The sequence below is a fragment of the Agelaius phoeniceus genome, chromosome 16 (assembly GCF_051311805.1).
Source record: "Agelaius phoeniceus isolate bAgePho1 chromosome 16, bAgePho1.hap1, whole genome shotgun sequence".
NCBI classification, from domain to species: domain Eukaryota; kingdom Metazoa; phylum Chordata; class Aves; order Passeriformes; family Icteridae; genus Agelaius; species Agelaius phoeniceus.
The window spans coordinates 1622059-1632514 of record NC_135280.1 but is presented as its reverse complement, the minus strand read 5'-3'; the positions used below and the strand labels follow the sequence as shown (position 1 = coordinate 1632514).

Sequence of the window (10456 nt, the reverse complement as noted above, 5' to 3'; positions counted from 1 at the left end):
TGAGAGGATTGTTGTGTGAGGGAGGATTGAGTGTGAGAGGATTGTTGTGTGAGAGGATTGTTGTGTGAGGGGCTGAATTGAGTGTGACAGGATTCAGTGTGAGGGAGGATTGAGTGTGAGAGAGATTGTTGTGTGAGGGAGAGGATTATTGTGTGAACTGCAGAATTGTTGTGTGAGGATTGTTGTGTGTGAGAGGATTGTTGTCTGTGAGAGGATTAGTGTGAGAAGATTGTTTTGTGAGGGGCTGGATTGTTGTGTGAGGGACTGGATTGTTGTGTGAGGGGCTGGATTGAATTTTAGAGGATTGTTATGTGAGCTGCAGGATTGTTGTGAGGCACACTCATCCCTCAGGTCAGAGCAGAGGAAAAACCTACTGAAGACCCAAGGAATTATTACAGTCTTTAAGACTGGGAGATTTTTTGAAGATTATGAACTAGACGTGGGCAGAGGGCCACTGGTTAAGGGAGAGGAGCACTCCCAGCCCTCCTGGCACAGGGACCTGCAGTCAGAGCTCACAGCTGACCTGGGAATGTCCCCAGGAACAGCCTGGGGCAGATGTTCCCCCACATGTTCGAGTTCAGAGTGGATCCTCCAGTGGCAGCTCCCGAGGGGGTTTCAGGGCCAGCTTTGATCTCCACAGGGACACAGCAGACACGGTGACCCCCTGAGTGGCCCTGATGTGTCCCTGCCCTCCTGCTCCAGCCACCTTTGTCCAGCCAGCCCGGGGCAGGGGCTGTGTCCCTCCGGTAGCCTCATAGCATTCTGTAATTTTACTGTCCCAACAGGAGCTATTTTCACAGTAAATCCTTCCAAAATAGAAATCAGCAACACCCATGGGCGTCGACCCAGCCCTGGGGCTGAAAGACCGGTTGGGGGACGGGGCTGGGGACAGGACAGGGCTGGGGTGACAAACCCCTCTTGACACTGCCAGCAGCTCCAGGGACCCTTGGTGAGGGCTGGGACCCCCAAACCTGGCTGAGAGGGGGGTGCAGCCCTGCCCCAGCCCAGCCACCCTTCCCTTTTCCCGGGATAAAAGCTCAGATAAAGTTTGTGCTCACAGCTCCTCCAGGTTGTCATCTCAGAGCCTTGGGAAGGATTTGATTCCTTTGGTCTTGGTCCCCTTCATGACACGTGCTTGACATTTGGAGCACGATCAAGGGAAAAACTGAAAAAAAGGGAATGGGATTGGCTGTGATCCAGGGAAAAAGAAGAGGGGAGACACCTCCCAGAGGGTGCTGAGCCCATCACTGGGCTCAGTCTGTTCTGTACCCTACCTGCCCTATAAAATAACCCCTGAGCAGCTTTACAGGTTTCCCCCTCACCTGGAGCACCTTAATCCCCCTCAGGGGCACAGAAACTCCCAAACCAGAGGCTTTAACTCCTTCTGGGTTCACTTTCGGTTCAGCTGAACCCAGAGCTCAGTGACCCTTTATGAGAAGTAGGAAACAATCCCAAAGCAAAGCCAGGGAGAAGGAAAGGAGCCTGACAAAACAGAGTTGAGAAACTGCCCCGTCACACCCCGTGTGCAGAGCAACATCCCCACCCCGCACAGATAAAGTGCCGAGCCTGCCCAGCCCCTGGCCCAGCCCCACCAGCACCTTCCCGGGGGAATCCTCCCATCCCGGAGCCAAATCCCTCTGGACGAGGGGGAGGAGAACAGCTCGACACAGCCACGGTAGGATTTCAGGGGAAAAAATGAGATTTGGGGGGGGGGAGGAAAATGAGATTTAGGGGGGGAAAATTCCTTGTGTTGAGTTCAAACAGTGATAATGGATTGCTGTGGGCAGCCCTGGGGCAGTTTCAGGAGCAGGGATTGATTTTCTATCAGGGGATCCCTGTGAGGGGTGTGGAGGGGTGGGGAACACCTGCTGGGCTCCCCCACTGCCTTACACTGGATTTCTCCCAGTCTGTGCTGGTGAGGAGCTGGGGGATTGAGGGGGACCCTGTCCCTGCAGGACAGTTGTGGAGTTTCTTTTACAAACGGGTGGGAAAAGCCCTGTTTTCTGTTATATCAGATTTAAAATCTCTCCCATGGTCGCTGGGGGCCTGTGCAGCACCACAGAGATGGGGTGGGCACAGTGAGACCCCTGACCCCAGAGCTCCAGTCCCAGTGCTGGGTGACAGAATCACCCCAGGACCTCCAGTGCTGTCCCCAAGCTCTGACCCCAAGTGTGGAACAGCTCCAGTCCCAGTGTTGGGTGACAGACTCAGCCCCAGGACCTCCAGCAATTCCAAGTGTGGGACACGGCTCTCCGGACCCGCTCCAAGGACAAACCCCGGCACCAGCACCATGGTGTGGGCAGCCCCAGCCCTGGCAGCCGTCACCCTCTGCCTCCGTGAGTCACATCCTGTCCCCAACAACTGCCCCAGGACCCCCTGGCACCCCCTGGCACCCCCTGGCACCCCCTGGCACCCCCTGGCACAGGGATGCTCCAGCTGTGCTGCTCCTCATCCCGATCCCGCTTGGTTCAGCCCTCCAGGGCTCTGCCTCCTGCTCCCCTCAGCATCCGCAGGCTTTTCCCAGGGACATCTTCTCAGATTTCCAGGGATGGATTTATCCCCTTTTGTCTTCCACACCCTCCTGGAGGGAGCCGGGGGTGCTCGGGCTGGGGGCTGCTCCCTTCATAGTGATCTGCAGCATTTCCTAAACACGAAATTAGCAAAGGAAAGGCTTTTCCCAGACTTCAAACCCGGAGCTGCTTGGAGCAGCCCCGATCGATGAGCCTTTCATACTCCAGGGATGTTTCCTAACCTGCACCTGCTTCCTCGCAGGTGTCGCCACAGACCCGGTGAAAGCCACAGCGGTGAGTCCCTGCCGGCTCTGCTGGCTCCCACCGTGCCAGGGCTTTCCCAAAATTCCCCAGCAGGCGCTGGAGCTGCCACCGTTCCCGCAGTGCTCATTTCCAGGGCGGCACAGCCACCCCCTCCCTGCTGTCCCCCTGAGCACAGCGTGGCCCTGTCCTTGTCCCGTCCCTCCCCTCCATGCCCTGCTCCCAAACCCAGCTCCAGACAAGCAGGGACAGACCCGCCCGAGTGTCCCCGCCGCTGAGAGTGGCTTTGATGGCTTTTGTCCCCACAAGCAACCCAGGGGATGCTGCAGCTCCTGGCTGCTCCCACGGGCAGCACTCTGGGTCCTCCAGCCGGGTCAGATCCCATTCCCTGAATCCCAGATCCCTTCTTCCCTTTCCTTACCGGGCTGAGCATCCCCCATCCTCTCCACAGGCTGCCCTGATTGTTGGAGCTGTCCTGTCCAACGCTGAGCATCCCCAGTAAGTACCAGCTCCGGTGGGGGCTCTGGGGGGTCCCGGGGATCTGTTGGGGTGAATTTGCCTTTATGCCACATCTGCTGCTGTGCTGGGTCACTGGGCAGGGAGGATTTACAGCCCTGTGCAGCCGGTTCCGAGCTGGGATTGCAGCGGGCTGGGCTCCTGCAGAAACACAAACACACCGAGAATTCTCCTTCCTCCACGCGGCTGCAGCGGGAGCCTCGCCCCGGCTGAAACCCGGGCCCTGCTCTTTTCTCCCTCACCCCAATCCCGGGATATGGGGGCACCCACCCGGCCGTGGGGATGGCAGCACCCCGGCACTGATTTTAGGGGACATTTTCATGACACCCCACATGTACAGCCTCGGGGCGCTGGTGTGTGACCTGGAGCCGGGCACCATCCCGGCCTCGGACCCCAGCATCCTGGAGAAGCTGAAGCTCTGCCCGGCGCTGACAGCGGCACAGCAGGACGCCCTCAATGCCCTGCTCCTCTCGGGGGACACAGCGTACGGGTGAGGAGCCCTCCTGCTCCTGGAGGTGAACAGGAGGGGTGGGGATCCACGGGCATGCTGAGCTGGTCGTGCTCCTGCTGCCGCAGGGATCCTTCAAGCTGGGATTTACAGACTCTGCAAGATCTGGGGCCGCTCGTGCTGGCGTTGAACCAGACCACGCTGAGTTTGGTGGCCGAGGTAAGGTCCCTCCCTCCTCGGGGGGAGAGGAGCATCGGGCAGGTCAGCTCCGAGGCTGGGGGATCCAGGATCCTGTGCTCCCCGATCCAAGAACCCCTCTGTCCCTGTGCTCCCCGATCCTAGAACCCCTCTGTCCCTGTGCTCCCCGGTCCTAGAACCCCTCTGTCCCTGTGCTCCCCGATCCAAGAACCCCTCTGTCCCTGTGCTCCCCGATCATAGAACCCCTCTGTCCCTGTGCTCCCCGATCCAAGAACCCCTCTGTCCCTGTGCTCCCCGATCCAAGAACCCCTGTGTCCCTGTGCTCCCCGATCCAAGAACGCCTCTGTCCCTGTGCTCCCCGATCCAAGAACCCCTCTGTCCCTGTGCTCCCCGATCATAGAACCCCTCTGTCCCTGTGCTCCCCGATCCTAGAACCCCTCGGTCCCTGTGCTCCCCGATCCTAGAACCCCTCTGTCCCTGTGCTCCCCGATCCTAGAACCCCTCTGTCCCTGTCCCCCCGGTCCCAGCACTCTCTGTCCCTGTGCCCCCGATCCCAGCACTCTCTGTCCCCGTCTCCCCGGTCCCAGCACTCTCTGTCCCTGTGTCCCCGGTCCCAGCACTCTCTGTCCCCGTCTCCCCGGTCCCAGCACTCTCTGTCCCTGTGTCCCCGGTCCCAGCACTCTCTGTCCCTGTCCCCCCGGTCCCAGCACTCTCTGTCCCAGCACCCTGTGTCCCCGCAGGCAGCACAGGAGGATTTCAGGAGGAGCATCGCTGCCGCCTACATCAGCCAGGGGCGTTCCCAGCGGGAGAAATCCCTGATGCTCCTCAGGGCGCTCGCAGCAGCCTCAGCCGCCTCCCAGCCCCGGATGCAGCGCAGCGCCGACCGTGAGCGTTTCCCTTCCCTCCGGCCGGGCCAGAGCTCTGGGAGGGGACAATGCCCGGGGCTGGTAGGGTCTGGGAGCTCCCGGCTGGACCAGACAGAAATCTGGGATTCCCACAAACTGGGGAAGTGGGGAAATGTCCTTGAAGCACGGGGCTGGGAGGGTTGCTCTTACCTGGGAGCAGGGATGTGGTGGCAGCACTCAGGAAGGAGCTGGGACAGTGGGACAGTCCCCAGGGCAGGACGCTGCAGGAGCAGAGGATGCTCCTGGTAGGGGACATGGAGCAGTTTGAGCTGATTTTAACAGGACTAAGCACAAGTGGGCTGCAAAACATCACCAGGTTCTTCTGGAATGACTTTAGGGAATAACAGCAAATGAGACATCTCCATGGGTTGGGGACCAGGGGATGGGAGCAGGATCCACTGTGGCTTGAGCCACATTTTTGTGATTCCCTGTCCTTGAGCAGGGCTCTGAGCCCTGTAGCAGGAGCAGGGCCAGGTGGGAAGAGATCATTCACCTTCTGCCTGACCAAGTCCTTGCCCTCAGGCTGCCAGATCGAGCCCATCACCGCCAGCAACATCGAGGAGATCGCCTTTCTCCTCCCTGAGGACATTGACCTGTGCCTGAGCAATAATGTGTTGGTAGAAAACCTGGAGACTGTGCAGGATCTGCCATTCACCTTAGAGGCTTCCTGGGTCCTGAAAAAAAAGGTGGATGAGGTAAGGGGTGGCACAGGACAGGAGCCCCCCCAGCAGCACAGGCCAAGCCAGGATGGGCAGGGAACAGGGCTCAGTGGGCACAGGGATGGAGGTGCCCAAGTGGGTCCTTTGCACTCATTCCTGCCCTATTTCCCCTTCCCTCTTTCCTGCCCCACAGTTTTTCCAGGGGTCAGAGATCCCAGATGAGAAGCTGAGGCACCTGGGGACGCTGTCCCGCCTGTACACAGAGGAGGAGATCAGCAAGTGGCATGTGACATCCAGTGACACCCTCTCTGCTCTGTTCAGAAACGTGGAAGGAGTGTGGAATGATTCCCAGGTAAACCCACGGCAGCAGAAGGGGATGGATGGTGAGGAACCCAAACTGGGACTGCCCCTGTCCCAGCCCAGCTCAGGGTGGAGGCATTGTGGGGTTTTGGGGGGTTGGCAGCCCTGCCATCCTTCCCAGGAGCATCTCCCATCCCTGCCTGTGCCTCCCACATGCCCTGTGTCCCTCAGGTGCAGCAGCTGCTCAGCAAGTACCTGGCCCTGGGGGGCTCCTTGACAGGGCCCCTGCTCCAGGAAATCGGAAGCAAACACCTGTGCAACCTGCAGGAGGAGCAGATCCAGCAGATCCCTGCTGCAGCCATTGGGTGAGCTGCTTCTTGGGGCTGCTGCTCAGCCCTGAGAGGCCCTGGGCTCTGGGGAGGTGGCATGGAAGAGTCCCAGGTCTGTTGGGGATGTCCCCAGTCCCAACCAGCACAGTGGGATGGCCGTGTCCCAATCCCAGATCCTACCTGAGCTCCAGGACCATGAGCAGGGATATCCCCCTTGTCCCTCCCAGCCACCAGAACAATTTATCTGCAATTTGGGATGCTGCTGATGCCTTGAGAGGCTGCCTGGAGCAGAGGCTGAACAGTGTTAAGGAATAAAGCAGGGATTTATTAAAAGGCCTCAAAGGATTCACCTTGGGCAGTGCAAGGGCCTGGCTGTGGCTACACCCAAGATGGACAATGGGTCAGGAGTTATGGTCACACTTTGCTAAGTTTTGGTCCATTCCCATATTGGGTTCATTGTCCAATTCCAGCTCAGGTGATGCAGTCCCACCCTCCCAGACTGCTCTCCTCCATTCCCTGTTGTTTGCACTTTTTGGGCCTGGAGCTGCAGCGGTGTCCTTGGTTCTGGGGCTGGAAAAGGAAAAGGATTGTTCTGTGTGACTGAGCTGTGAGGAGAACTGCTGACACTTTGTATGGAGTTCAGAGTCATGGACCAATGCAGTGCAGAATCTGGGAAATAGGAAAGCTCAGACTGAAGGCATCAGAGCTGACCTGTGCCCCCCTTCCAGGACTGCTGGGCAGTTGAACATCTCTTCATGCTCCCAAACCAAGAAGGATCAGCTCTATAGGAAGGCCCGGGAGGCCTTTGCCAGCCTGGCCAGCACCCCTGGCTACTATTACTGGCAGATCCATCCATACCTGGGTAGGTGCTTCCCCTCCACCCTCCCTCCCTCCCTCCCACCACCAGGTTCAGGGTCACAGACAGGCCTGGCAGTCTCCAGAACCTCACCAAATCCCTCCCCAGAAGCGCTGGAAGGGTTTGCACATCTCCAGGTGTCCCCTGGGCTCTCTTTTAGGTGGAGCTCCAGCAGAAGATCTGAAGGAGTTGGCTAATGCTGGTGTGGCCATAAACATGGATCTGGACACCTTCCTCGCCCTAAACCCTGAGGAGCTGCAGGTACAGCCCTGGGGTGCTGCTGCCCCTCTCCCCAGGGAAGGGCAGGGCTGGCTGAGCGCTGAGCAGGGGGGGCTGAGGTCAGAGCCCAGCCAAATCACCAATTCTCCACTTTCTCACCTTCATAAATTTCCTTTAGGAAGTTTCAGTTGCTCTGCAGCCCCGTTAGCAAAGCGTTTGGGGCTGTGAGGGTGAGGCAAGGGGATGCTCTGTGTGTGTGTTGCAGAAACTCAGCGTCACTGATGTGAAACATTTGCTGGGGGAAAACCTCCCTGAGCTGAAGGAGCACGAGCACGAGCCCTTGGTGGTGAGCTGGGTGCAGCAGCAATCCCAGCAGGAGCTGGACTGCGTGCTGGACATCGGCCTGCAGGGAGGGCGGCCCCAGCCCACGGGGACAGGCGGCTCTGCTGCCACCAGCACAGCCACTGCCACCACCCCAGCCAGTGTCACCTCCACGGCCACTGTCCCCACCACCACTGCCCTTAGCAGCCCCTCGACCCCTCAGCCGAGCACGGTGCCCCCCAGGACCCCCACCCCGAGCACTGTGAGCCCAACCCCCCCAGGCAGCCCCCCACACACTGGGGGTCCCACTGTCCCCCCTGTCCCCACTGCCAGCCCCTCTGCTGTGACCAGCGCAGCGCCCTGCTCCACCCACCCGGCCCCCACCCCAGACAGAGCCACCTCCCCTGCTGCCACCCTGCTCAGCACCCTCCTGGCCACCAGCAGCCCCAGTGCCACCCCAGGCCCTGCTGTCACCTCCAGGGCCACCACCAGCACTAGCGCTGGCACTAACCCAGCTGGTACCACCCACAGCACTGTCACCACTGTCCCCAACCACTCCTCTGCTCCCACTGCCACCCCTGTCCCCAATCCCACCTCTGCTCCCACTGCCACCACTGTCCCTAACCCCTCCTCTGCTCCCACTGCCACCCACAGCACTGTCACCACTGTCCCCAACCACTCCTCTGCTCCCACTGCCACCCACAGCACTGTCACCACTGTCCCCAATCCCACCTCTGCTCCTATTGCCACCCACAGCACTGTCACCCCTGTCCCCAATCCCACCTCTGCTCCTACTGCCACCCACAGCACTGTCACCACTGTCCCCAATCCCACCTCTGCTCCCACTGCCACCCACAGCACTGTCACCACTGTCCCCAATCCCACCTCTGCTCCTACTGCCACCCACAGCACTGTCACCACTGTCCCCAATCCCACCTCTGCTCCTACTGCCACCCACAGCACTGTCACCACTGTCCCCAATCCCACCTCTGCTCCTACTGCCACCCACAGCACTGTCACCACTGTCCCCAATCCCACCTCTGCTCCTACTGCCACCCACAGCACTGTCACCACTGTCCCCAATCCCACCTCTGCTCCCACTGCCACCCACAGCACTGTCACCACTGTCCCCAATCCCACCTCTGCTCCCACTCCCAAACCCTCCTGTGCTCACACTGCCACCCCTGTCCCTCACTCCTCTGCTCCCACTACCACCCACAGCACCATCACCACTGTCCCCAATCCCACCTCTTCTCCCAGTGCCACCCTTGTCCCCAACCCCTCCTCTGCTCCCACTGCTACCCACAGCACTGTCACCACTGTCCCTAACCCCTCCTCTGCTCCCACTGCCACCCACAGCACTGTCACCACTGTCCCCAATCCTACATCTCCTCCCAATGCCACCCCCATCTCCAATGCCACCTCTGGCCCCACTGCCACTCCTGTCCCTAACCCCTCCTCTGGCCCCACTGCCACCCCAGCCCCACACACGCCCACCCCAATTCCCAGCTCCACCACTGCCCCCCAAACAAGTCTCAGCTCCTCCCCAGCCATGCCATGCCAGCCCAGCTCCCCTCCCAGCGCTGTCCCCAGCCCCAAACCCACACCTGGGAGTGTTCCAGAGCCAGCCCAGCCAACCTCCAACGGCCACATCAACCTGCAGACCGTGCCTGGTGAGCTGGGAACGTGGGAAAGGCTTGGCAATGCTGGGGAGGACAAAGCTGCCTGCTCCCTCTCCTTCCTGGGGGGATTCAGTGCTGGGGGACAGCTGGGGACATGGCCCTGGGGCTGCCCTTGGGTTCTCAGGTGCACTTCAAGGTGTCCCATCACCTCCTGAGCCCACAGCCCTCCCTGGGCAGCTGGAGAATCCCATTCCCTGTGCTCTCCCTCCCTGCAGGATCAGGATCAGGATCAGGATCCAGGCTCTGCTCCTGCCTTGCTCTCCTGCTGGCAGCCACCATGGGGAGCATTCTGCTGGGGGGGCTGCCCTGAGCCCCCCTGAGCACCCCCACCCTGCACACCCCTCCCTCCAGCCCAGTGGAACTGCGCCAGGCACGGCCCTGCTGGACAGCAGGAGCCAGGAAAGGGAAGAGAATTCATCCCCAGTTGATGCCAGCACAGGATTTGGTTATTTTTGAGGCTGGTCAGTGAAGGAGGACAGAATTTTCCAGCCTGGAGAAGCCCCACAGGTCCTTACTAGAGATTTACTCCCTGTAGTACAACCAGCAGTGCTGCTGACTGCTCTGCCAAGGCAAGAGCACTGGGCCCAGCTCTTGCAGGGATTTCCTGTCCATCCCATCCTACTGGGATCTGTTAAACAGTGGGAAAACTCAGGGATCTGAGTCACTGGTGGGCCTGCACTGCAGCTGAGAGATCCCCAAAAATTCTCTTTAACTTTTTCACAAGCTGCTTTTTGATCAAGGTTTGCTCAAACCACACACAGACTCTCCTGGGATGATTAGCTGGAGATAATTTATCTTGATTACTGTTCAGTGCTATACAATAAAACATCAATCTGGTTTTTCCTAACCCAACATGTCTTTTGAGGTGTTTAGTGCTTTGTGGGGAAGCTTTTCCAGCATAAATCCAAAATCTGCAGTGAAGGACAAACTTGCTCCCTCTCTAGAAAGCTCAGACAGTGAAGATTTTTAAGACATAAAATATACAAATCCCTTTTTCCCTCCCAGACTCTCCTCCTGAAGCAAAGGGGGATGTCAGGAGCTGGATACAGATTTCATGGAGGTTTTTTTTTTTTGACAGATATTTCCAACAAGTGGGGAAAAATATGGAAAACCTTGGGCAAAAACTTTCCCTCCAGATGATGAAGCTGAGAACAGTCTCAGCTCCTAAATGTTGAACAGCAACCCCAAGGAACAGAACAGGCAGATCCTGGCATCCTGAGCCTTCATTTGGGGGGGATTCCTGCAGTCAGGA

General features: G+C 59.0%; 1 protein-coding gene across 1 annotated transcript; it reads left to right on the top strand.

Annotated features, from left to right (window-relative positions):
* The first annotated feature begins 3619 nt into the window (after window positions 1–3619).
* Window positions 3620–9660, top strand: LOC129127356 (mesothelin-like protein). Its single transcript, XM_077187035.1, has 10 exons — window positions 3620–3777; window positions 3864–3954; window positions 4674–4818; window positions 5361–5533; window positions 5691–5849; window positions 6029–6162; window positions 6855–6988; window positions 7143–7243; window positions 7467–8102; window positions 9556–9660. Exons 1-10 carry the CDS (start codon window positions 3620–3622, stop codon window positions 9658–9660), a joined length of 1836 nt encoding a protein of 611 aa, XP_077043150.1.
* The last annotated feature ends 796 nt before the right edge of the window (window positions 9661–10456 follow it).